This window comes from Ambystoma mexicanum, chromosome 6p (assembly GCF_040938575.1).
Source record: "Ambystoma mexicanum isolate Mex_15411 chromosome 6p, UKY_AmexF1_1, whole genome shotgun sequence".
In the NCBI taxonomy this organism is placed as follows: Eukaryota; Metazoa; Chordata; class Amphibia; order Caudata; family Ambystomatidae; genus Ambystoma; species Ambystoma mexicanum.
In genome coordinates, this window is record NC_090935.1 from 1,252,533,138 (window position 1) to 1,252,560,177 (window position 27,040).

Consider the following 27,040-nt stretch of genomic DNA (forward strand, 5'->3'; position numbering starts at 1 on the left):
CGACCTAAACTGCGGCATCACGATTCTCTCTAATGTGCCTTGCCCCTGATCTGACCACATCATCATCACCTTCTAAATACTGCACAGGCACAACACACAGCCCTCACCCCCTCCCCCCACTGCCCGCCATACAAACCAGAAACTGTAGGAACATTACGCATGCAAGCATTCTACCCTTCATAAAACCTCTCCTAGAGCAAGTCACACGCATCAGCGACCCCACCATCCTGGTTGATATACACACTGAAACCTTGACCACTGCCATCAACACAGTCACCCCGCTGCCCAATCAGAAAACCAAACCCTATGCCCATGTCAACACATGGTTCACCCCAGAATTGAAAATTCTCTGCAACGCGAAACGCAAAGCTGAAACCTCATGGAGAAACAACCCCAATCAACTAAACAATACCCTATTCATATCCACAATTAAAGCTTACAAGCTTGCCGTCCTCGAAGCAAAAAGCTCCACATACCATGCTAGAATCGCAAAAGCTAACTCTAGCACTAGAGAGCTCTTCAGCATAGTCCGTGAGCTTGAATTCCCAGCCCCACCTAATACCAAATGCACCAAAGACACTGCCTGGTGCACAGACATACAAGTTGCCTCAATGGGTTTCTATGCTTCAAGGTAAAATCCAGCAAAAGAAAAATACACTGCCTGATCCCAAAAACCCTCCCGACCTGAAATTCAATCTCACCAAATCTAACATCCTACTATTTCAGTTCAAACAGGTTTCAGAAAGTGATGTCAAAACTAATAAAGGGTCTCAAACCGAACAGTTGTCAAGGAGACATCTGCGCTGCCCCTGTCATCAAAGACTGCGGAGAAGCTCTAGCACCATTTATTTCCTCCGTCATTAATGTCTCCTCCACAGGCATTGTGCCAGCTAATTTAAAAGACGCCTGGGTGCTACCGCTCTTGAAAAAACCCACACTAGACCCTGACATCCCTACCTATTACTGCCCCATCACCACAGTACCATTCCTACTGAAAATATTGGACAGAGCAGCATATATGCAGATCTAACATCACCTGGAATCCAACAACCTTCTAGGCCTGCGACAATCTGGCTTCAGACCAGGCCATGGGATGGTAACAGCCCTACTGGACCTAAAAAATCAACTTGACGAATCTAAAGACGGCAGCAAACCTGCCCTCTTCTTACTGCTTGATCGCTCAGCCGCCTTTGATTTGGTGGATCACAAAAGACTATGCCAGCACCTTCTCACCTCAACCCAATTCTCTACCAAAGCCACCTCTTGGATCTCCTCCTTTCTATCAAACAGAACAATGAGAGTCTTCTCCGCCACTGCCTCAGCCCTCCCTACCCCTGTCACCTGTGGTGTCCCACAAGGCTCCTGTGTGCCACCAACACTGTACAATATCTTCACAAAGCCACTTTTCGACCTACTCAACGCCCTGGAATCTCATATACCAACTACGCCGATGACACGCAACAGCTCTTACACATGACCAGCGACTACGTCACTGATTCTGCCTCATTGAAACAAGTGTCTCTAACTATGCAAGCCTGGATGGCATCACACATGCTCTGCCTCAATGATGACAAAACGGTCCTGCTCATTGTCGGCTCTCCAACTCTACAAAACAGACTCAAAAAGCACACAAATCCTTTGATAGCGACAACATCACCATCCAAGTAACCAGCAGTGTGAATAGGAAGTCCAATCCCCAGCCCCCCTTAAAAGTGAATGCAGCAGAGACAGACCCCCACTCACTTACATCAGGCTTAGAAAAGCTTGTTGAGGTGAATACTGCCTCCAAATATGCAGAAACTGAAATCCTAATGCCTCAAAGCACAAGCGCTTTTTAACAAGTCATGTTTATAAGGTTAGAATGCGTCAATATTGTTAAATAATGAATGGCTTAGTAAGAAGTTATAAAACTAGAATTCAAACAGATAAAGTGTCAAGTTATGACCAGAAATACGGCAATCCACCATTTCTGTGACAAGACATTCCCTTTAAGAGAATTTGAGCATTTAATGAAATGAATTGTTGTAACACAGTGTTGAAATGGAAAGTAATTAACCATTATAGTTCCAGGACGGTCAAGTAGCCGAAGAACCGGGACTTTCCGTGAATCATAACTCTAATCTTGACAGTGTGCTCTGTGGAGAAGATAAGAAATCCGGGGCAGACAGTAAATGACGCATTTGGCTGGTTTCATTAGCAGCTGCAGCCTATATAAAGATCGCTGGAACAGGAAATCCAGTGGCTGGTGCCAAAATGTATCTCCAGTTGAAGGATAAGTACAGAATAATGAACTAACAGATGTGGGACGTCTATGGAGAGTCTGGTTTTGTATGAGAGTTGAAGTAAAGGGCAAGGGAGGGGGCTCGGAGTGGTTTGGACCCATTTAGACCAGGCCAGCATGCCTAAGGAGTCAGTTGAGTGGCATAGAGGTCGGCCTATCACTAGCAGAAATAGGAACAGCTCATTGTTCAGGCCATTCGAGTCAACAAATCAGGGTTGTCTTTATGACTAAACCATCAGCTCACCTCTCTACCACTGTATTAAAGAAGGACCAACTTCAGTGAAATGTGCTGAGTTCCTGTACTTTCCATGATGTATCGGGTGGATCAGCTGTTGGAGAAATAAAACCTGATGTCTTGTTTGAAAACCTGCTCCAGCCTCCTGGTTTTCCGGAGTCTTTTTTCTGTGTGCCGAGATGCCAAGGCCCGGCAGAACAGGACAAAGGGGGGTCCGAGGGCCCTTCTTAACAATGGCGAGCCAGCCACTTGTCCTGAGCCATTGTCTCCAGGACTGACGGACGAAGAGATGTAAAGGTGAGCCATGCTGTTCCGCCTAGATGGGGGGAGTCGAGTAAAGGGATTAGGAATTAAGATGGGGAGAAGGCAGTCTGCAGCTGCCATAGCCAGTAGAAAGGAACGGATATCTAGGCAGAACAGTATGGCAGGTGGGTCTTGGCACTAAGTGAAGGGGACCCTTTATTTTGGCAAAATTTCAAGAAAAATAATGTCAAGAGTCCAAATTTAGAAATAAGCCCAAAAATCCAAAAATGAGGGAAAAGTTGGGGTCTTCAGAAAGAAAAAAAATTATACATATATATATAGATAGATAGATAGATAGATAGATAGATAGATAGATAGATAGATAGATAGATAGATAGATAGATAAATTAATTATTGAAATCCATGTCCGGGAGAAGTAAAATAGGGAAAAATCATTTTTCAATTTATCAAGAATAAATGTCACTTTTGAGACAATCCTTAGAGTAATTATTGTTTAGGTAGTATTTTGATGGTTTTCAGAAACAACCCTAGTCATTCATGGGGAACCCCCTTAAGATCTTGGTTTAGAATAAGTAATGTTTTAAAGTGTAATATAAAGTAGTTTAGGAAGAGTAACAGCAAATGAAAAATAACTGAAGACATTGAGCGTTAAGGAGTTAGTTATTGGGTACTTGTCTTGAGGGTTGTCGAGCAAGTAAGAGATATCATGAGGGTAGCCACAATAAGAGTATACGCTCAGTGCCTAGATTTTAAAGAATGCTAGAAGAAGCCTTCATTTAAAGTTCTGATTGATAGGATAACGTAGGAGACCAGATCGATTAAAGACAATCTGAAAGAAATGGGCTTAATTTCCATGTCGGAATACAAATAGGGGTAAAATGCACCTGAGAGAGCAGATGGCATATAGGATACATGTGGCTAGCCAAGTTTGTCTGTTTTTGTTTATGAGTTATGTTGTATGTCCCAAATGTGTGCACTGTACATTATTGTTTATGACAAAAAATTGACTTTCAAATGATTTAAAATTGTGGCTTTTAGCCAAGAATTAAAAATGGTCAAATGTAAAAAAATTACAAGATCAATAGATACTACAGATCAAAGTAAACAGAACCGTGTTATTCCCATGATAAAATAGACAAGACTTGTTAGATAGATAAAAACTTCTGTCGAAGTAGCTGCTTCCCTTTAAGCTTCTATAAAATATTAAAGCCCAGCAATTCCGCAGTTAAGTTTTTGATTTTCTAACAGTAGGTAAATTAATTTACGGCATACACCCCAAACGACAGAGAATCGCATTTAGTCGTTAAAGATATAAATAGCTCAAAGATAGACTAAGAGTGATGCTTTCAGAATGACATGCAGAAGCACGTTAGAAGAAAAAAAAAGGCGCACAGTATAAAAATTGCAAACAGATAGATGATTAAATTCTTCATAATAATGAGGTTAGGCCTTCCAGACGGATGATAGGATTTGTGCGACAGAAGAATCGCATTGGATTTATAATGATTTATGAAAAGGAATTAGCTGTAGAGTGTGGAGTTGTGTAGCTCCATGGACGCTCGACTGTTAAAGAAGGAATGATTTAATGGCTTACCCAGTAAGAAATGAGATAAGCGCGGTACTGTGGAATGCCAGTTTCTTGGTTTTGTTTCAAGACGAAGCTAGCTTATAGAATGGATTGAAATGTTGACAAGATTAGTGTTTTTTAGAAATAAGAAAGCTTGCAGTGAAGGAACATCGGGTTAGAAAAAAAATTATGTTTTAAGCATGATAAGACATGCAGTGTTTGTGTTATGTTTTGTTTTGAGAAAAATATTTGTTTAAGAATTCAGTAGGCATTTGGTTTAAGAAACATTTTTATTTTATTTATTTATTTATTTGTAATGCGCCTGTAGACTTGGAAAAAATAGATTGAAATAATGTTGAGATTTATTTTGAAATACGCAAGTAGGCATACAAACAGTAAATTATGCTCTGTTTGCAAGGCTTAGACAAAAACACGAGGGAGGGAGACAGAGATTACTTGGACAGGAATGCTGTAATATCACAGCGATGGAACTGCCTTGAGATAAAGATTTTGCCGAGTTTAAAACTGACTTGTGTAAACCAAGAATGAGGAATGTAGCATTTCGCCATCGTGGGCGGAAGACATGCTTAATCACATTAGCTACAGGAAACATCAATGGTCTTATAACTAAGGGCTGTAGTGCATGAGAGAAGGAGCACAGACTGCAGTTGAAGAATGCTCAAATTATATTGAGAAAATATTCTTGTTGCCATAATGCAAATGGAACTGATGTCATGAATGTACACATGCAGAGACTCATACAAGGGCGAGCCTCGTTTGCGCTGCAAAGGGGGTCTTTTGACCCAGTGGTAAGGGGCCACTCCCCTTGTGATTAGAGAAGACAGCCACCGAACATGCCATTATGAGGGCTGACAGCGCAATAAGATTTGGTTATTTTATTTATTTTGCATTTTTAAAGCGCTTGCTTAGCCCAAGGGCTTCAAGGCGCTAAATGATTTTGTGACACATATATTGAACATGCAGGGATTCTTTCTGTTTGAGAAAAACGGGGGATAAAATGGTATCTCCAAAGGCTGGGCGCAGTCTATAAGGAGATTGTGTTTAAACTGGCAAGCAAATAGTCAGACATGTGAGGGAGAATTCTGCCATGGATGCGGCAGAAAGCACTGACAGAAACCGAGCAAGTTCATGGTTGTCGGCATTTTTGGGATAAAACCCTCAAGAGGTAAGCGAGGAGATAGTGGCAGCAGGGAAGATTTTCCTTTCTGACGGGTCTTTAAAAGCAATCAGGGTTATAGACTTAAAGATACAGGTGCCACTGGGGCAAGGTGCACGACAAATGGAGATAATGATGCGTTACAGCACCTGTGTTTGAAAGCGGTTTCACAGAGCACACAGTCACAGACAATGTCTCTAAACCAAAATTGGTGCTAATGTGTTAGCATCAGAAGGATGAAGGGCTGAGTTGGCCCTGCCAGAGATTTGAGCCTGCAACCTATAGATCCTGCTCCAGATCACATCAGCAAGCGCTCAACTCGCTGAGCTATCTTATCAATTTGAGATGGTTGAGGTATTAATAAAATATATGCCTACCCTCTTGCCTTGCATCATGGGCTGCTGAATTAAGTGGCGGTGATTGCTGCGCCTGAGAAATCTTGTAGACCCAGGAGAAATGGAGTGGCCAGCCTATGTGATGTCAACAGCATGCAGAGAACTCGCATGTTGGAACAGGAGGGGTGACCTCCTAGCGGGCAGCACTCCTGTGCAGCGCGCGCAGCATTAGAGAACAGACCCATGAGAGCGAGCATTATGACTCTTGGTAGTCGTTATAGCAGGGTGGCAAAATAGATACATTATTGCGAATGTGTTGATAAAAAAAGACCACACAATAATGAGTGCAATTAATGGCACGGGTTCAAATAGAGTAAGAACATGTTGCATTTTGTGAAAATAAAGTGCATCACATGGAAAAATGAATTTACTACAGAGGACGAGTAAGTAAGCTCACATGTAGCCTCAGTAATATGTAAACACAGAATACACAGAGACACAAACGAATAAAAGGTGTCAGCTTAAAAATAACGAATACATTTGCAAAAACAGAGGAATGCATGTGTTCACAGTAGGACAGCCTCATAGGGTGACCTGATGTGTTTAGAAGTGTTAAGTGGCCCCAGGGTTGTAGAGGTGCCCAGTATAAATATGGCAAGAAGAGAACATTTGTTTGTCTAGCAGTGGACATTGGGACTGTGTACATATAGCAAAGACAGAAACGTGGTACATGCATTTTAAAAGGCTGAGGATGGCTTTTTCAAGGTTTTAAATATAGTGATGTTTAAAGGAAGAAAACTGGAGTTAGTGGAAGAGCGTGTGTCATGATTAGCCTTGATATAGTGCAATAGGCACCTGCCAGTGGTTTATTTATTTGAAATTATGAGGCGCACATCGGCCCGTGGGCATCGTGGTGCTGTCAAAGTATGCTCACTTAGTACAGGTACAGGAATACACTGAGCAAGGAAAAACATAAGTACATGGATGGCATTGTTGAAATGCTAAGTAGGTTAGTAGGTAGCATTTAGCTAGCTTAGCTATTCATCGTGGTTGGATCACGAAGAGGCTTGGTTGAACAAAGGTTTTCAGCATTTTGAGGAAGGAAGTGTATGACTTTTTCATTTTATAATGCTGTGGGTAGTGTATTCCAGCTTTTGGAAGCCAGATGTTGAAAGCTGCTCCCCGCAGCTTTGGATCTTTTAAAAATAGGCACGTATATCTGGTTTGCTAGGTGAGACCTGGTGGGTCTGGTGGACGAGTTGAGAGTGATCCTCTCCAAGTATCATGGGGTGTCAGGTGAAGAGGCATCTATGTGTGATGGCCATGGTTCTGAAAAGAATGTGGTCTTTTATTGATAGCCAGTGTGCTTCCTTCCTAGCCTATGAGATGTGTTCCCTTTTGTGGATACTCATTGCCGCCCTCAAGGCATAATTCTGTGTGACTTACAATTGGTTGAGGTTTTTTGCAAAGATGCACAGGAAGAGGGCATTATAGTAGTCCAGTTTGGTGCCTACTGTAATGCTGGAATTAGATAGGCAATTTGTTTGTAGAGAGGAAAGGCTTAACTGCATTGATAACCTTAATGGTAAGTGCGACGGAAGAGGTTATAGCATTAACCTGGCGTGACATGGACTGGGGTGAGTCAAGGTATAGTCCTAGGGTGTTTTCCAGCTGCAGAGACAGTGTTGTGGTTGAAGGAGGCATTGATGAACGTCATGAAAAACAGTGCAAGTGTTTCTAAACAGTCTTTGACTAGCTTTGCGGGGCAGACATCGCCTTTGCAGCTGAATGGCCTGATGTTATTCATGATCTCTATTATTTCTGATTCAGCGATTTCTCTGAAGTTGAAAGGTGTTATTGGGTCTTTTGTGACCTTTTTTTTGGATTTGGAGGATAGCATAATGTGCTAAGTGAGGGGTTTGTGGTGCTCTTGAAGTTTCTTTTATAGGAGCTCCACTTCGGTGTAGTAGGGCAGACTGTATGGTGGTGCACCAGGGTTTGCTCTTTAATGATCTCTTGGGCCTTCGAGGCTGGCGTGGAAAATTCCTTGAAAAATAGCTTTTTTATTCAGAGCTGGCACTGAGATTCTGTCATTGTAGGATGCAGATGGTTGATGAAAGGATTGGATGACAAAGCCTAAAGCATAATGATGTTGTTTAGGTAATCAAAGAAAGCATGTTTTGTTCATTTTGAGACATGCACAATTTAAATATGGGCATATTTCTAAAGGCATGAAAAGAGCAGAAGGCCGATGAGATTGTTTGTGGTAAAGACCCAAGGATTTTATTGTTGTGGCAAAAGTGCAGTAATATAGACAGCAGTTTGACCTAGTGGAAAAATGATGAGAATATTTAATAAATTCAGGCTCAGACCATGGACATTTATGAACAAGAGGAAGAGGAGGAGACAGATGACCTCCATGCAATTAGAGGTATCCATAAAGTATGGAAACATGGCGAATGATTAAGGAGTGAACAAAATAAAATAAGAATCATGAAGGACAGTAATGGTTCAGATAAAAAGATTTAGGTTAAACAACATCGCAGGGAATGGTATACTTAGACAGGGTTTAATGGCGTATGAGGTGGTACTTTGCTTAAAGTATCATACAGTAAAAAGAAAGGAAGCATGTTTTAGTATACATGACAAAAATGAAATGAGTACTCAATATAAATGAAAAACGATTAGAAAAAGGATTAAAAATGTTAGGTAGACTTTGGCCCTTTTTTGGCATAGGTCCAGAAAAAATAAAGTGGCAAGAAATAAAAATGATTGATTTATCTTAAATAAAAAATGAATAAAAGAGAAATTGAAGGAAGGAATAATTGGACAAATAAATAAAGGGACAGGGAATAAACCCAGAAGCATAAAATGGATAAAAAAAAATTGAAAACAAAAAGCACTAATGAAAATTCCTGGCCGACAGTAAAAAATAACTTAGAGCAATAAAAAACATCAGTGACCATGGAGAATAAGGAAAAGGGTGTGGTTGACCAACATTGGTTTGAACAGACAAAGATTATTGAATACAAAGTCATAGCTCAACGGCAACGTGCTTGCCTTGGAAGCAAGATGACACGGAGCAACATGGGTTCGATCCCTGGGTCCGCGCTTAGAAACCTCTGGGTATTAAGCGCGTTATAAATAACCTATCATATCATATCAATTTAAGAAGATATACTGAGGTAACTAAAATACAATGTTTTGAGTGCATATAACAATTTTGGATTATGTTACAGATAAAAGTCGTGGATCTTGCGTGAAAACACGAGACATGTCTGCATGGCCTTTAATAGGGAGAAAAGGAAAGGAGGTAAGTATTGGTTCACACTAAAAGGGTGTGAACACACAGTGATCAGTACCAAAGTAAGAGGATCCAGGTGAGTAACAGAAAAAGAGGTAGAAAGTATGTCTTCAAGTGTGTAGCCATTTTTCCCAAGATAGGTGCAATCAGGTGTGAAGAGAGTAGAAAATAGATGAAAGCATGGCCACTTCAGACAAACACAGAAAACAGATGTCAAATTGAAGGTGGGTAATTATTTTTCTGTTCATAATGCCAAAGGGGTTTGATTTGGCAAGGGTACAAAAATATTTAGAACAGGCAAACACTGTAGTTTATGCTAAAAATGAAGACACACAGTAAGAATTGGTGCCATTGTCTAGAAAAACAAGCGTAGGCTAGATTAAGTATAGTTGAATTAGGCAGGGATGTTGTGCAGCTAAACGGCTCTGTTTGTCTCAACAGGATGAAAGTAAAGCACAAAAAGGAAAGACCATGGTCCGACACAACCGGGAAAAGGATGAAGAACGAAAAGCAGCAAGAATTACTGCTAAGGAGGAATTATTTACAGCTGACCAGAAAGCACGTTCCGTTAAGATGAATGAAGCACGTTCTACTAAGCTGAAGAAGCACATGCAGCCAACCAGAGACAAGCATGAGTATTGGCCCAGATATTGAACAAAGGGTGAAAAATATCATTGTTGTAGTGCACCAATAAGTTAGGGAAGACCCATGAGTAAAATGATCTGAAAAAATAGAAGTGAATCCAAAGAGTATTTTTTGTTAGTAGAAAGGAGGAAGGGGTTTTGGGTGAGAAGAACCACAACCCCCTTGCCAGTCCCCGAATGACTTATTGTCTCGCTTTCGATTTTCTACAGATGAGGGGGATCCCCAAGAATCACCTTTGTCTGCTACGGATGCGCCTAGAAGACAGGAAAGGAAGAAGACGCACTTCTTTGTTTGTTATGGTTACCTCCCAGGTTTTGAATGTATCAACCTCTGGAGAAAATGTGTCCCTTGAAGGACTGGTTGTATAAAATATTATTTAAGGACATACCAGGTTCCAGCAGGCCGACCACACAGTAGAAAATGTTGGATATAGCTTGTCTAAGAGGCATGAATGACCTAAGAATGTTGTAACTAAAGTTTGTCTAGGAGGTAGGAATGATTTGAAAAAGTGTCACAAAAAGTTTTTATAGGAGGCAGGGACGTCCAAACAAAATATGTGTAGTTGTTTAGAAGGCAGGATAAGGTTGCCAGAATGTACAATCAAGGGGTTGTAAGGGGATGGGTTGGTAGGAATTGTGCTAATAAAGGAAGACATGTTTATTTTGCAAAGAAAACTTATTCAGTTTTATCTTACAGGTATACAATGAGGGACCTATATGGATCAGAAAAATTGGCCGTAGAAGCTGTGCGAGGTCATCGAGGAACCCAACCAGTGCCCAAATTCCAGTCACATTTGCTGATTCTTGCAGAAACTTCCCCATCCTTGTGACTTTGGTTCAAATGCAAGCACCCATGCTTAATTGTTCCTTGAGTTATTTAAACTTTTGGTGATAAGAGAGACAATTAACTCCTGGCCTAAGCATCAAAAAAGGTCCGGGAGACAAAGACAACAGGACACAGACGGTCCGCGGATGCCAAAGCAAGATGAGTCGGGTGGAGGATTTATCAACAGCAAGAAAATAAAAATGAACTATTGCATGAGGAAAAAGGCAGGGATAAGCATAATAGGAGCAAAATATGATGTCGTGAGCGGGGAGTAGCAGACAAAATGTGGACAATGAGCCGTGATATGGCTAAAATGTATGATGGGCTGTTGGGTTACCTCAAGTTAATAACTATCCCTCAAAAAATGCATAACGGTTCAACCTTTTCTGAAGCATATTGTTAGTTTAAAAGTAAATTGGGGAATGAAGGTAGGGCTCAAATAAAAGTAAATACAAGTAGGTAGAGGCACACATGTTTTCAGAAGTAAAGGAGTATAAATGTGTTAGTACTGACGATTGGAGAATTATGTTTGGATATCTCTTTGAACAAGAATTAAGGAGGGCGGACATGGGTGTGGTTGAAAGTATTAAGAACTAAAATACTTTGCAAGATGGAGGAGTGAATAAGAAGTCTAACCCCCCCTTAAAACTGAATGCAGCGGAGACAGACCCCCCCCCCCCTCACTTAAACCAGGCATAGAAAAGCTTGGTGAGGTGATTACTGCCTCCAGATATGCAGAAAACTGAAATCCTAATGCCTCAAAGCACGAGCGCTTTTTAACGAGTCACGTTTATAAGGTTAGAATGTGTCAGTATTGTTAAATAATGAATGGCTTAGTAAGAAGTTATAAAACTAGAATTCAAACAGATTAGGTGTCAAGTTATGACCAGAAATACGGCAATCAACCATTTCTGTGACAAGACATCCCCTTTAAGAGAATTTGAGTATTTAATTAAATGAATTGTTGTAACACAGTGTTGAAATGGAAAGTAATTATCTCATAGTTCACGGACGGTCAAGTAGCCGGAGAACCGGGACTTTCCGTGAATCATAACTCTAATCTTGACAGTGTGGTCTGTGGAGGAGAGAAGAAATCCGGGGCATTCGTAAACAGGAAATCCAGTGGCTGGTGCCAAAATGTATCTCAGGTTGAAGGATATGTACAGAATAATGAACTAACAGATGTGGGACATCTATGGAGAGTCTGGTTTTGTATGAGAGTTGAAGTAAAGGGCAAGGGAGGGGGCTTGGAGTGGTTTGGACCAATTTAGACCAGGCCTGTGTGCCAAAGGTGTCAGTTGAGTGGCAATAGAGGTCGGCCTATCACTAGCAGAAATAGGAACAGCTCATTGTTCAGGCCATACGAGTCAACAAATCAGAGATAGGAAGGGGTTGTTTTTTCTGCTGAGTTTGTGTACTTTCCATGATGTATCAGGTGTGTCGGCTGTTGGAGAAATAAAAACCTGATATCTTGGTTGAAAACCTGCTCCAGCCTCCTGTTGTTCCTGAGTCTTCCTTATGTGTGTGCAGTGCCCAGCAGAACAGGGCAAAGGGGGGTATGAGGGCCCTTCTTACCAAGTGTCAAAACCCTCAGTCATAACCTAGACTCTACCGTATCACTATCCAGGCAAGTTAGCGCCATCGCTTCATCAGCAGCATACATCACTAAACTTATCTGCGCTTGTCATCCGTTCCTTTCCTCTGAAAGTTGCCTCACCATTGCTAGGGTTCTGACAGAATCTATGTTGGTTTACTGCAATGCCTCTTTGCAGGCACCTCATCTTGGAACATAAACAAGTTATGCGTTATATACGCTGCCTTGAACAGTGCCAAAAAAGAGCACATCTCACTAGACAGAAGAAAAGTACATTGGCTTCCCATCAAAGAGCACATTTGATTCAAAACCATAGCTTTAACCCACAAATGCATTTCAAACTCTGCTCCAAAATACCTCACTTCCAAATCCTCCAAAGCCTCAAACTACATACATACTTGCTCAACCTACACAAACCGACTCAACACCCCCAGATTCTGCCTCCAAAGAGCTGGAGGAGCAAGCTTCCCTGTCATCGCCGCCAAGAGCTGGAACGATCTCCCACCATCTCTGAGACTCGAAGACACCTACTGGTCATTTTGTAAGCAGCTCAAAACGTTGCTTCTCGCCTAAAATACATAGCAATAGTCTTCAACAAGCATCTTTGACCAGTCCCCTCAAGCCTGTATCTTGTACCAACCCAGAGTGTCAATGATTTCTTCTTACATGTGTAACTGACTCATTGATTGTATCAAAGCGCCTTATGTGCCCGGGCTTAGCGTGCTCTACAAATGCCTAAATAAATAAATACCGGATACTATGAGATAATTATGGAAAGGGTAGTTTTTGAAAGTATATTGGGCTCTAGGAGAAAGTGCAGTGATATAGGTGAAATAAGTGTAAGAATAGAACATAGGCAGAAAAACAAGAAAAGTATGCATTGCACCATTACCTGGACATTAGGTTCCAACTCTACCAACTTATTTTCTAAAGGAGAGGACTCTGTATACTCTTTTAAGGCTTCCTCTAATTTTTCAGTCTGCTTGATACTCATTGGCCGCCATCTTGTTTTCTTCGTAGGTTTTGTCTCCCAAACAATGTCTGAACTAGAAGTAAAGATGGCACATACAAAATTAACAAGAAAGTATTCATCGCAATGGAATCAGACATAGTGAGAAAACGGTCAAGAAAAAGGGAGTACTTACCTTAAGACTAAAATTTTACCTGGAGGACCCACTTGTCCCTTTCTACATTTTACGCTGCACAAACTGCTCCTGGCACGATACAAGGGACTTTGCTAATTAAACTATAGTACGTCCTGCACTGGTACCATCTGAGTCTTTAGGGTAATTGTTGCCTACCGTGCATCTGGGTCAAAATTTCACAAATATGTTCCTTCCACCTCAAAGGAACATTCCAAGGATAATTTCAAAAGCAGGAAAACTGGTAAATAGTCAAGAACTGGAATGCACAAAGGTACTCTGAACAATAATTAAAACCCTGTACAACTTAGAAAGGAAGGGTGGTCTGGGATTGCCAAACATAAGTGTTTACTACAAGCTGACCCAGATACTGGTAATTACGAATGGCTATACAGAAGACTCCTAGACAGACTTGATCTGCCGGGTTTCCTTGGCACAGTGTTAAAGTGGATGAAGTCATTCTTATCATAATTAACCCAAAGAGTTGCTCTAGGGGCTCGCAGTTTCGAGGACATCAAAAACGTCTGTGAGGTACTAGCAGGAGGGATATTCACTATCACCACTTCTATTTAATTTATATGTAACCTCTTTGGAAGACCTGATACAATGGCATCGTCTTCAATGTTCTACTTAAGCAGATTACATGCAGCGAATCATGTGGCTGAAAGATATAGCAGATGTAATAGCAGACAGATGGAAATGTTGCCCATAGACGCACTAGGCTGAAATGAAATGGTTCAAAGACAGAAATTCTAAAGTTCAACGATAAACATGAGCTATCACTGCAAAACTGCTGGTCTGAATGTATGGCACTCTGTCCAGAAGAAGCAGCATCAGGATAAAATCTAGGAGTTCCACTATATGCTTTATTGTCTTTCTCAAAACAGATACAGAGGTTGGCGTCAATCGGCTATCTGGCAGAAAACCAGCCACGATTGTGAAAGGGGTAAAGGACCTAGGCAGTGGAGCGCACATTGAACCTCATGTGTTGGAATTAAGCTCAACTGGGTGTGACAATTCCAAGGAGACCGTTGCCTCTCCCAAAGACGAAGACATCTCCTTTGGTACTAGGGAGGTGAGCCTGCTACACTTAACACACTCTAGGGGACAGGGTAAGTGGGATCCATCTGGGGTATTGCGGTTGGATTTGGTGATGACCATATACACCATGTACTAAAGGCTGACTTGGAATCTGAACCTAGGTATGCCCAATCTCCTATGAAAATTAAGGAGAGATGAGTGAACCAGTCCACTGGAGGAGCATCCCTGGAACAGTAAATCATGGAGGAAGCTGAGCAAGCCCCATTAACCGTGCTATAGACGATTGATACCAAAAGGTCTAAGGCTTTCCCCTTCACTAGGAACCTACATCAGACTAGCCAACAAGTCTGGACTTGCCTGGCAGCAAGCATCAGATGTTACAGCAGGCATGGTAGACTCGTACTATATGGGAGAGGTGAAGGTGATCTTGCATAATCATGGGACTACAAACTATCCAGTTAAGGAGGGGGAGGCTGTAGCACAAGGGATCCTTGAAAAAGTCCTCACCCCAGTACCCCAAGAGGGGGTTAATGGGATTTGGTGAAGTCGACCTCATTAGAGAGGAGGCAGCTGTAAGTGAGACCAAAGACATCCACCTATTATCCGATCTTGCCTTCGCCCAAAAGAATCATTCAGCCGTAGCAGAGGCCTTTGGGACGGTAACCTCAAAAGAGGCAGGACGTAGCCAAGCAGGTTCCCTCTTTTGCCTAAAGAAAGCACTATTGTATCAGGGAACATGAGGAAAGAGGGCCTTCACCAGACCCAACTGGTGATTCCCTGGTGCCATCGCTGAATTGTATTAGAGCTGGTCCATTCCCATTTAACGGCCGCCCATCAGAGGACAGGGAAGACCCAGAGCCAGGTAATACCACGATTTTCCAGGTCCAGAGTGTTCGCAGATGTAAAAACGTATGTCACCATCTGCGAGATTGGTCAAAAGACTGCAGCCACTCCAGTTACCCAGTTACTCCAGTTTCTCCAGTTACCCAGGCCCCTTCTACAGCCCCTCCCCATCAGTGATGTCCCTTTTTCAAATACAGCGATAGACATAGTGAGCCTGCTACAATCATCAAAGTTGGGAAGGTTTAAGTTACTTACCTGTAACGCCTGTTCTCCAGCATGGGTCTTGCATGGATTCACGTGCTCATGAATATTTCCTGTCAGGCTGGAAATCCTGGGTAAAAGAAAAAACGGTTTCACTTTAGCTTTAAAACTGTATTTCTCCTCTAAAACAATCACTGTCCTCTGGGTCATACTGCCCCCATCCAATGACAGTCCTCTCCCTAAGCTCCACCCCTGGTGGCCATCTTCGGTTTTGGTAAGCACGTAAGCACTATGAACCAGGAAGAGCCAGAGACGGGAAGGAGGGAGGATTTGAATGTGAATCCATGCCACACCCAACTTTCTCCAGCATGGGGTCTGGCATGGATTCAAATGCTCATGAATAACGATTACACAACAGTACATATACACAAGCATGGGAGGTGGCAAGGCTCAACAGAAGCAATAAAACACTCACCCCTGGAACCGACTTACTTCAAGTGAACAGGTTGGCAGACCCGGGACTCCTCCCTGGAATCCCTGTTGACGCAGTAAATTCTCATCAAGGTGTGCAAGGACGTCCATGTAGCAGCCCTGCAGATGTCGAGCAGAGGCAGACCAGAGAGAAACGATATTGTTGCTGCGGAGGCTCTGGTGGAGTGGGCTCTCGGCCGGCCCAGAATAGGCCTGTTAGCCAGCCCATGACAGTGCATGATGCAGCCGGAGAGCCACCTGGAGATGAAAGCCTTCGACAAGGCCTTTCTGTGATTCACAGGTCCAAAATTTATGAACAACTGAGAAGTCTTCAGAAAAAAGGTATGAGCAAATGCAATGCCTTCTCCGCTGGTGATGACGGATTCGGGAAGAAGACAGGCAACACTAAAGGCTCGTGAGGTGCAACTCCGACAGCACTTTCGGCATAAAGGTGGGATGTGTATGCAGTAACACCCTTGTAGCGTGGAAGGATGAGTATGGCTGTTTACAGGACAGGGCCTGGATCTCCCAAACCTGCCTGGCCGAGGTAATCGGCACGTGGAAAGCCGTCTTCCATGAGAGGAGCTTCAGGGGAACCGGATACATTGGTTCAAAGGGTGCCCACATGAGTTTAGTCAATACCACATTGAGTTTCCAAGCTGGAGCCGGAGCTTTCATTGGTGGAAAAGCCTTGAAGACGCCCCTGATAAACTCCCTGATGAGTCTGTGAGGCCACAGGGAAGGCCTACTTGGTGTCCTGGTGCAACAGGATATGGTGGCTAAGTGCACCTTGACAGAGGCATGAGCAAGTCCAGCCTTGGCCAAGGAAAGTTGGGATGGCAGGAGCTTCATGGCCGTGACACGCAGGGGAGTGATCCTCTGTGCCCGGCACCATGCAGATAATTGCTTCCATTTATGGCTATAGCACTTTAACGTGGAAGAGGCTCTGGCTTTAGCCAGGATATCCTTCCATTCCGTTGGCAAAGAATAATGTCCAAATTCTAGGGCTGCAAGAGCCAGGCCCCGAGGTTCAGCGACACTGGGTGTTGGTGTAGAATCGCTCCTCTTTCTCTGGCGAGAAGATCGGGAAGTAGCGGCAGCCTAATGGATGGCACCGTCGACAAACATAGTAGGTCCGGGTACCATATCTGCGTGGACACGCCGGAGTGACAAGTATCATCCTGCAGTGACACTGTCTGAGTGTGTAACTCGTAGCAGGAGTGGGAACGGAGGAAAGGCGTAAAGGAAGAGTGAGCATCCCCCATGCTTTTCGGCAGCAGGAACCTGCTGGCAAACCTCTGACACTCGGAGTTTGTCACCGTCGTGAAGAGGTCGATCTGGGGCTGACCCCGTTTGCGGCATAGAAGATCCACTTCGTCCTGGTGAAGCTCACACTGATGGCAAAAACATAGCTCCCTGCTGAGCAAGTCTTCAATGGTGTTCTTGGTGCCCGCCAGGTGGAAAGGAGCGAGAAACATGTCCTGACGAAGGGCCCAGCGCCATAGATCATGGGCCTCCTTGGAGAGAGCCGGAGAGCATGTCCCGCCCTGTTTCTGGATGTAGAAAATGGTAGTGTCCGTGAAGATCCCTGCAATGGCAGGAAGAATTTGAGGGCCCAGAACAGCGCCCAAAGCTCCAAGACGTTGATGTGAAGAGTCTTCTCTTCTGGCAGCCAGAGGCCTGTGTCGTGCAACTGTCCGGTGTGGGCTCCCCAACCTTCAGGGAAGCATCTGTGATGACCGTCTCCTGGTACGGTAGGACTTGGAATGGAGCCGCTTCTGAGAGGTGAGGGCGCACGCACCACCACCACTGTATCGCCCGTCGGCACGCCTCATTGAGGGTGATCTTGTTTGTCCAGGATCCTGAGACCTGCAGCCACCTCACATCCAGAAACTCCTGAAGATGTTATTACGCTCACCCGATATCCCTGGGGGTGTCTGGAAGGCTCTGAGATCTGGAATCCTAGATGCGTAGTTGCCCAGTGCTGAATAATTAATCTGCAATTACAGAAGGGAGGATTTGTGATATCTGTCTCTAATGGGTGAATCTCCCACCTCCCTCTGACCGATTCCCTTCCCACTGGGTTATTTTCTAACCTTAGTTATTTGTAGGGTGAGCTATCCGTCCTGCGTTTCTTGTGCAGGGGTACATGTTTGTTGGCGAGCTGCCCGAGTTGCTTCACTGGTGCAGTACGCCTTCCTTGGGCCCAGGCCTGCTGTGACCCCAAATCTGCTGGTAGGCAGGTAGGTTTGTTAATTGTAAGTCTTTGTTCTGTTTATGGTGGAAATTCGTTAATGTCTTTATCTCCTTCTTTTCAGGTGCGAAAGTCTTGATGCTGGCGTGCCGGATGGAGAGGCACGTTTCTAGGTAAGAGAAAGCACGAAGTGCAGCGCCTTTATTGTCTTTTAAAGCTAACCTGTGTTTTCTTCTTCTTCTCCTCACAGGCCGCTGTGGTGGTGCTGCGAGTGGATGAGAGCGCAATGAAAAACAGGCCCCCGGAATCCATTAAGGTAAGTACAGCGCTGTGCGGTTGTTTAATATTATAAGCAAACCTGAATATGTCTCTTTTCCTTTGCAGATGTTGCTGTGGTGCTCCGGATGGAAACGTGGCATAGCGCGATGGAATCCAGGTAAGACTGATGGAATTAGATACTTTGAAAGCGTGCATTCTAATATTGTTTTTTCCTTTCTCGTTATTGCAGGTCACGATGTTCGAGCAGCAGCTGTGGTAGCGGTTCGCCGGAAGTCCTTAAGCTAGTACTCACAGGTGAGTGATGTTTCTACTTCTCTCGGTTTCCACAGATTGCAGCCCAGTTGAGATGCTGAGTGCTGGATGGTGGTTTCTCAGGTAATAGAGAATAATCTTGTTCTTGTTCTTGCAGGATTACAGGAAGATGCTGAAGACCAGGAGCTGGACACGGTGAGCGTCACGCTGCTGGTTGCAGAATAACGCAAAGCGTGTTCTGCAGTCAGGGTGTGGTTTATATAGCCGAGGGAAAGTAGTTCCAGGCCTGCCACACCCAAAACACTAGACCACATGGCTTGGTTCTTAGAACTAGGCCGTGTTGGTGCTTTCATGTTGGATTTAAAGGCCCATGTACATAAATGGGACCTAGTTTAAACAGCCATTTCTTCCTACATATGAGCCTGGTGCCAAAGGCGCCAGGACTGGCTCCAGGAGCCCTTTTGCAGTGGTTTTAAGGCCCTCAGGGTTCCGGTGGGAGACTGCTTGTGTCACAACTTGTGCCCCCTCACAGTAGTCATGACAGATGTCTGATCTGCAGTCTGCAAAGACGGACGAGGGTGATGGAGGACATCATGCCCAGCAGTGACTTGACATCTCACACTGTAGCCGACCGCACTGACAACAAGCTCTTTACCTTCCCCAGGATGGCTACCACCCTCTCTTCCGAGGGCAACGCCAGACACATTACTGTGTTGAGTCTCACACCCAGAAACAGAACGTTCTGTGATGGCTCCAAGTAGGTGTCACGCTCACCTGATTCCCACGGAGGCGCAGGTCTGGCTTCGAGTGCTGATGCTTCTTTTATGGTGAAGCGCAGGACTCTGAAGATGGACTCACTGGCTCGCAGGAATATTCCCCTGTGCGTGAAAAGGGAGTATTACCTACTGACGGAATAATGCTCAAGCCTCCCACTGCCTTCCAACCCTCCACGATACCCTTCCTTGATTCCCCGTGAAGTCTCACCTTAGGGACTGGAAGGATGAGTTCTCCATCCTGCTTCTGATGCAGGGGCGCGTTGAAACCCAGTTACTTCACTGGATTGAGGTTTGATGGGAGTTCAAATAAGCTTGACTATTCAGGTAAGGCGCTGTAAGAGTTCTGTAGCAAGTTCAAAAGTTCAAGCTTAATAATAATGTTCATTGTCTTATTGCAGCAAGCGCTAACGCTTATGTCTTTTTCCCCTTAGGGGCCGGGGTTCGGAATGCTGGATATATGGCGCCGACCCGAAGTGAAAAGTGCAGTTCCAGTAAATGACAGGTAAGTTCTGGATGAGCGTTCGGGTAATGTCTTTGCATTCGCTCATTCAATGTCTTTGTCTTTTTTCCCCATAGGGGCCGGGGTCCGGAATGCCAGGAAGCGGCAGGACCCGAAATGAAATGGGAATGACCCAACAGGTAAGTCTTAGAAGGAAACTGAGCTTTTCCTATTCCCTTCCTTCTCTCACCTTGTGTTCTTGTCTTTTTCTCTCTAGGCTCTGGGAAGTGGCTGCGGATCCGGATGATCGCTGCTGAAGATGGAGGTGCCCAGGAAAGGTGAGTGAAATGCAGCGCTGCAGCGATTGAAGCGAAATGCTTTTAAAATTATGTCTTCCCTTTCAGGATCGTCGGTGTGAAGTCTCCGTGATGCAGCTTTAGCAGGTAAGGTCTTCTTTCTCTCCAATTCTCTCTTAGCAGGTGACCCAGGGTGCTGACAGGCGTGGCTGAAGTCCAGATGCAGGAGCTGACACGGTGAGCGTCCAGCTGCGAGGAGCAGAACAACGCGAAGCGTGAGTTGCTGATCGGGCGTGGTTTAAATAGCTTTGGAAGAAGTTCCAGTTATATATCCTTCCACCGATCAGGTATGTATCCTTCCCCGACCACACCCAGGGGAAAGTAGTTCCACAGGTAAAGTAGTTCCATTCAAGCCTCAAGAGGGCCTGGATGTAGCAGCATGGTCTACATCAGGTAAGTGCACCTTAAAACACTTGAACACATGTCTAGCTTTATGAGCCTGGCGCCTAAGGCGCCAGGACTGTGTCCAAAGGGACCCAGCCTGGGCCCGCTGGCACTTCCCTGGGGGAAATGATGCCTGCCTCTGGGGTTGCTGGGTCGGACCTGGCTCCTTGGAGGTAGGCATCATGACAGTAGGGCTTCGGATAATTTATGGGCCGGGCTCTATCGCCCCTTTTTTTTAACATAGCGTGGACCTCCTGCAGCAGCTGCGCCACGTGCTGTTCTCGTCGTGCAACAGGGGGGGGGGAAATACGAGGATTCCTGTGTCGGAATTCAAAGGTGTTCCCCTGTCCGAGAGCATCCAGCATTCATCTGTCAGTCTTGATCGTCTTCCACGCACTGATGAACCTCGCCAGCCGGCCTCCCACTGGGGTGCACAAGTGAGGCCAGAGTCAGTGGCCGGTTCAGGCCCATTTCTGGGTCAGGCCCTGCCTGTGGGCGTTGCCGATGCTGTACTCTGCTGCCATATGCCTGTGAGCGACCTCTGTACGGCTCTTGCGTCGTGGGGCGGGAAGGTTGTCAATATGGGGTGTTATATCTCTTGGAGGACCTGCCGGACTTTCCTCTCGAGGAATGAAAGGACGATGGATCGAAGTTGCTGCAGGGTACCCAGTGAATGTGCAGTTTCCGTGTCCGTTTTGATCACCTGCAGAGACTCGTTGATGGTCTTGCCAAAGAGGTTCTCACCATCAAATGGTATGTCCAACACTTTGGACTGAACGTCTGGCCTGAAGTTGGTGGCTTTGAGCCATCCCTGCCGCCGAAGAGACACTACGTTGCCCATTTGCCAGAAACCTGTGTCTGTGATGTCTACTGCAACTCTAACGGCATGGTCCGAGGCCACTTGCCCTTAATGGAACAGCGGGAGAGCTTCCACTTTCTTATCATCCGTTAAGAAGTCCAGAATAGGGCCCAGTTTATACCATAGCTCCCGGGCATAGAGGGACAAAAGGGACAAAAGGGCAAGGGTGTTAGCAACTTTAATGGTGCTGGAAGCAGTGCAGATGTCCAATCGCGTCCAGCTTGTTTCCCTCCTGGTCCGGGGCACCATGGAGACGAAGACTATGGGTTTGCAATCGTTTTCGGGCTGTGGCAGAGACCACAGAGGCTGGGACCTCAGGCACTTGGGGACTGAGTCTGGGACTTTGTATTTCTTTTTGAGTCAATCCTGCTTGGGTGGCGCGGTGCTCGGGGTCTTCGTTAGGGCCAAGCCCTCATCCCAGATATCATCGGGACTGACATGATGGTCTTCCGTCTGGACTGCTGTTGTTGATAAAGGAATCTTTGCTTTTTAGCCACCTCCAGCTCCAGATGAAACAGTTCTGAGGGCCTGGACATCATAGCATGAAACAAGCCAACCTCATCCGGCGGAGAGGCCCTGTGGGGTTCATCCGCACCCAATGGTTCTCCGTCTGCTTGTACAAAGTAATCTGCCTTGTCTGTGTTTGTCGCCGTATCCGTGCCCGTTTCCGGGTGCCCAGTGGAGTGTCAAATCCCAAGATGGAGGTGGAAGTGTCGGTTGATGCCTTGGGCCAGGTAGGTCCCTTGCCTTGCGATTGCGCCAGGGTGTACTCCTGGGCAGCGGTCTTGGAGGGCTCCTAGATGGTGCAGGGCCCGGTGTGGGAGGTAGTCTGCTGGATTTCTGAGACCAGCGTGTGCTGCAGTGTTAATATGTCCAAGGACATGTTCCTCGGTTGAGGCGTGAAAGGAACAAGTGGTGGAGGTTCAGGACTGATGCACCTTCTTTGGCGAGGTGGTGAACCGGACTCCCTACGTGGGGACCCCCCACTGAGACCGGTCCATGACCCCCTTTGTGGTCCGAATAATAATCTTTGGGCAGATTATTCTTTCCTTTGTCCCAGCTGGTATAAATCTGCACCGGCTTTCTTAGGGACGGTAGGAATTTTACCCCTTCTCCTCTCTCAGACCTCTGGGGCAGAGCAGTCCGGGGAGATGTCCCCATTCCAGTGGCCTTTGTAGACGAAGCAGCAGCCGCCTCACGCCTTGGTGGCAGTGACACTCGAGGAGTAGCTGTCGTCGTGACCGTGGGCAGCATCTTCGTGACCAGCTCCCTTTCCACGAAGAAGTGATGGCCGTCGACATGGTCATCAACAAGGTGGACGAAGCCGTTGTGGATGTCGATAACTAATCTGTTCTGGACAGTTAAATTGACGATGATGATGGCGTCGAAGAGGGGGAGGGGCAGTTAAGGGCCACCAATCAATCTTTCCTTTGATGTCTTATTTGCTGATGGTAAGCAGAGGTTTGACTGACTCAAAGACTTTCTCTTACTGAGAGCACGCCTCATTGGTAGGCTTTCCGTAGAAGTGGTTGGTGTCGGCGACTTCGTCCTTTCCACGCTGGGACCTGCAGCCGCGGTAAACACAGTGGGCTATACGTCGTGTAGCCTGGCCTTCTTTTGGAACCCTGCAGGTGGGGCGTCCTCAAAGGACCTCAAACTCTTTTCTGAGGGAGTTTGTTCATGGGACAGGCCGGTCCTGGGGGAAGCATGACCATGCCCTGAAGCAGAGTCAGAGGCCTTATCCGATTTCAACCAAGCCGCCAGCCTGCTGTAGCAGTCTGTCTTTTTCAAAAATCCCTGGCAGACCTTGCATCCCTCCTCATCATGGTCCGGATGCAGGCAATACAGAGATGTATGATGTCGATGTTCGACATACACATTCCTCAATCCACACTTTGTGCAGAGTTTGAAGCGGCATCTTTTTTCTCCGGTCATGCTGGAAATGCATGAAGTAGGACCGGGCCTTCTCGAAACTTGATGAAAGATCCATGATGTAGTATGATCTTAGCTGACAGCAGTTACCCGCTGCCGATCTAACGATAAGACAGAAATCGGTCAAAATCTACACAAGAATTCAGGAGCATGTGAATCTATGCCAGACCCCATGCTGTAGATTACGTTCATACTCATAACTGCTGATTATGCTACTGGCTGTCCCTAAACATTTCCCCCTCAGGAACAACACACGTCTGCTTCTCTTCCTATCACGAGTTGGGGTCCCAAAGGAAATCCTTGCCAGTCAAGGCACAGCTTTTATGTAAATTATTATGCAGGATGTAAAAGTAGTATTACATATCAAGACCCTACGTACCTCTGTGTATATCACCCACAGACTGATGGCCTTGTGGGAATGTTTAAAGTATTTTCCATAAACTAGTAGAGGCCAATGGTAGAAGTTTGGATGTTATGATTCCCATGGCTCTGTTTGTGGTTAAAAAATGCCTCATGCATCTCTAGAGTATTGCCCTTTTGAATTGTTCTATGCGCGAGAACCTCGAATATGTTAAAAGAGAGTGAAGAGGCCATCCTAACCATTTCCCAAACAGCCCACAAGTTAAAATTTCATATGGCTGCTGTTAATCGTAAAACAGCAGTTAAGTATGGCCAAGCAACATCAAATGACACTACATGACAGACAAGCAGTAGCCAGATCTTTCTAAGTTGGGGAATCAGTCTTAGTTCTCCTTCCCACATCTGAGAACAAAATGTTCTCTAAATGGTAAAGTCCCTATAAAATTCTTGAAAGAAAAGGTCCCTGAAATTATTTAGTGGTCCAGCCAGATAGACGCCAGAAGACACAAATCTGACATATCAACTTGTGGAAAGAGTAGAAGGTTGACCAAGTAGAGGAGACTACTGTAACCATGACCACCCGCCTCACAGAGCAAAACCTAGAACACCAGTTGGCTCTTTGCCACTTACCACTCTTCCAACAAGAAGATCTCCAAGATCAATTCCCATAGGTCTTCTCAGAACAACCTGAGAGAGTACCACCTTTTTTCTATCATATCAGGAACCCGGCTGGGGCAACAGTAAACTTAAAACCATACTGGATCCCGGAAGCAAGAAGGAAGATCATTGAGACGGAGCTCCACGAAATGCTCAGGGCTAAGATCATTGAGCCCTCGGAGAGTCCGTAGTCCTCTCCCATTGTATTAGTGGTAAAACCAGACAAGACTCCAGAAACTGAATTCCATTTCTTCTTTAACTTCCTCTATGCCACGGATAGATGAGCTCATTGAAAAGTTGGGATCATGTGCCGGGTCAGAAGGAGGACTCTGACACGCTGAGGACATAATTCAATATCTTTTATTAAATAAGTAGAAGGCCTAACTTTTCCTATTACTAAAGGAATTACCCTACCTATCTAAAGAAATTAAAGGTGATTGTCAGTTGTCAGGAGGTCCAACGTAACAATGTCCTTCATCCAAACTATCTGACCCTATCACTATATTAAACTTAAATAGGCCAAGAGAATGTCTCATCTTCACCTGGACTTTTCTTGTCTTTCAATAGGCTTTGAATGTACAGTCTTTCTCTGTTGTATAGATATTTCTCAACATAATCTCTTTGGATAGTCTCTGAGATCAGTTCTTGCAATTCTTCAAGAATAGTCTTGGGTTTCGTACTTTCTGTGGTCGTATAGTTTGGATATCTTCCTTTCAGATACGTTTTCACACTCTTGTCATTACTTGTAGACTCTTCCCTTTCTTTCCGTTCAGGCTTTCCTGAGGTAGGTTTATCTTGACACATTTTTAGGCTTTCTTCGTTATAACTTCTCGGTCTTGCAATGTCTCTTCTTTTATCTTGTTCATTCAGGAGTTTTATATCCTATCCCTCATTACGTGTTTCTATGTTAGATTTTCTCCAGTCTTCAATTCTGAGGTTATAGGATTTCTTCCCTTCCTCCCAAGGAACTTGCTTGTTCCCTGGCTGGGGGTCTTAAGCCCCTCTTTTATAGGCTTTTCACTTCTTTCTTAATGGTTTCCTCTTGTTATACCTCGTCCGCCAATTACAAAGACTTAGCATTACTTTGTCGTCCTTATGAGTGGGACGAGTTTCTTCAAATCTACAATAGTGCCCTGGCTGCCTCCCACTTCACACAGTTCCTCCGTTACCCCTCTCTCTGCGGGGGGCGGTGGCATAGCTTGGCTCTCGCTCAGTTGTGCTTTCTCATTCTTCTCGCTCTTCAGCTTCCCGGTTCCTCAATGGGTTACTGCTCTGCACTCGTGCTGGTGGTCGGATGCTAGCCACACTTTCCGTACCGGTGATCTCGGCATCGTTGTTTAGGCATCCTGCCTACCATGCTGCACTTGTGGTCACACCACCACCAGATAGCACGTTCCTTCCTCAAAATTATTTCCTTGCATCTGTACATGCTGGGCCTCCAGTGTTTCGTACTGGTGTTCTCTGCCTCACTGAAAGTCACGGGCACCACAACTTGCCTTCACTCCACCTCCACAAGGTGCAATTATGTCAGGGGGCTTCCCCTGCGCACAAGGCTCTCTTCTTTCTTTCCTACAAAATAAATCTACGTCTCCTGTTAAAGAGACACCTTCCTTTTCTTTTACAATTGGGTTTGTTTTTCTATTGCCTTCAGCCAATTGTAAAGATACCACATTATTATTTCCAACGGGTAATACCATGTATGTGGCTATGGTAGATGAGATGGCCTAGGGATTTCCTCACAGAAACTGTAGTCGTCGTCCCCAAAGTGTGAGTCTCTCCCGGCAAGGTTCCACTTGCCTCTACCACTAGGGAGGTTCTTGCGGAGTGGGCTCAGCTCCCTAGCCGCACAGGGTGGGCTCCACTTTGGAGAGAAGGGACGAATACCTGTGATTCATCACAGTCATCTAAATACATTTCCACTTTAGATTTATCCAAAGGATACTCGTAGGTACACCTAAACCCCCCACCTCCCCATAAGGGAGCAAAATGACTTTTGCACCCCACAGGGCCTCTCAATTCAACCTCCTCCCCTTTGGTTTACCCAGGGGTCCTGCCACATTCCAGAGGTTAATGGACAAGATTTTACAACCCTACGCTAACTTCCTCTGGCACCTACTTGGACGAGATGATTATCCATATTAAGACATGGCCAAACACATGCACCATCTCTATGAGATTGCAAGATCTCTCAAGAGAGCTGGTTAAACAAAAGCTAACCTGAAGACGTGTCATCTGGCCCAGACGGCTGCAAGTACCTGGGCTACTTCATGGGAAATGGACTTAAGAAAAATCAGACGGAGAAAGTGAAAGCAGTACTGGCACCCAAAACCAAGAGAGACCTTGCAGCTTTTCTCAGATTGACCGGCTGCTATAGACTGTTTATTTCAAATGATTCCACCCTGGGGACGCCAATCTAACCACCAAACTAAAGAATTCCCAATCACAAAGAAGGCCAACAAAGCTTTGAAGGTCTGAAACAAAGCTTGTGTCGAGAACCAATATTAAAAATGTCTGATTTCAATCAGGAATTCATCTTGCAGACCGATTCTGCAAGGTCGGATTGGGAGTTGTGTTATCACAAGAACACCCCAGCTTGTATGCAAGTTGGAATTTATTTCCCAGAGAGC

At 45.1% G+C, this 27,040-nt stretch overlaps 1 protein-coding gene across 5 annotated transcripts in view; it reads right to left on the bottom strand.

Moving 5' to 3' along the window:
• Positions 1 to 27,040, bottom strand: part of VPS13A (vacuolar protein sorting 13 homolog A) — a 2,994,934-nt gene that overhangs the window by 850,985 nt on the left and 2,116,909 nt on the right. For all 5 annotated transcript variants that reach the window (XR_011280366.1, XR_011280367.1, XM_069625905.1 and 2 more), the window contains one exon: positions 13,120 to 13,273. Coding sequence is in view for 3 of the 5 variants with exons in the window: in XM_069625905.1 (XP_069482006.1) it covers positions 13,120 to 13,273 (154 nt within the window). In the remaining 2 variants the exon portion in view is untranslated. The remainder of the gene's footprint in view (positions 1 to 13,119; positions 13,274 to 27,040) is intronic.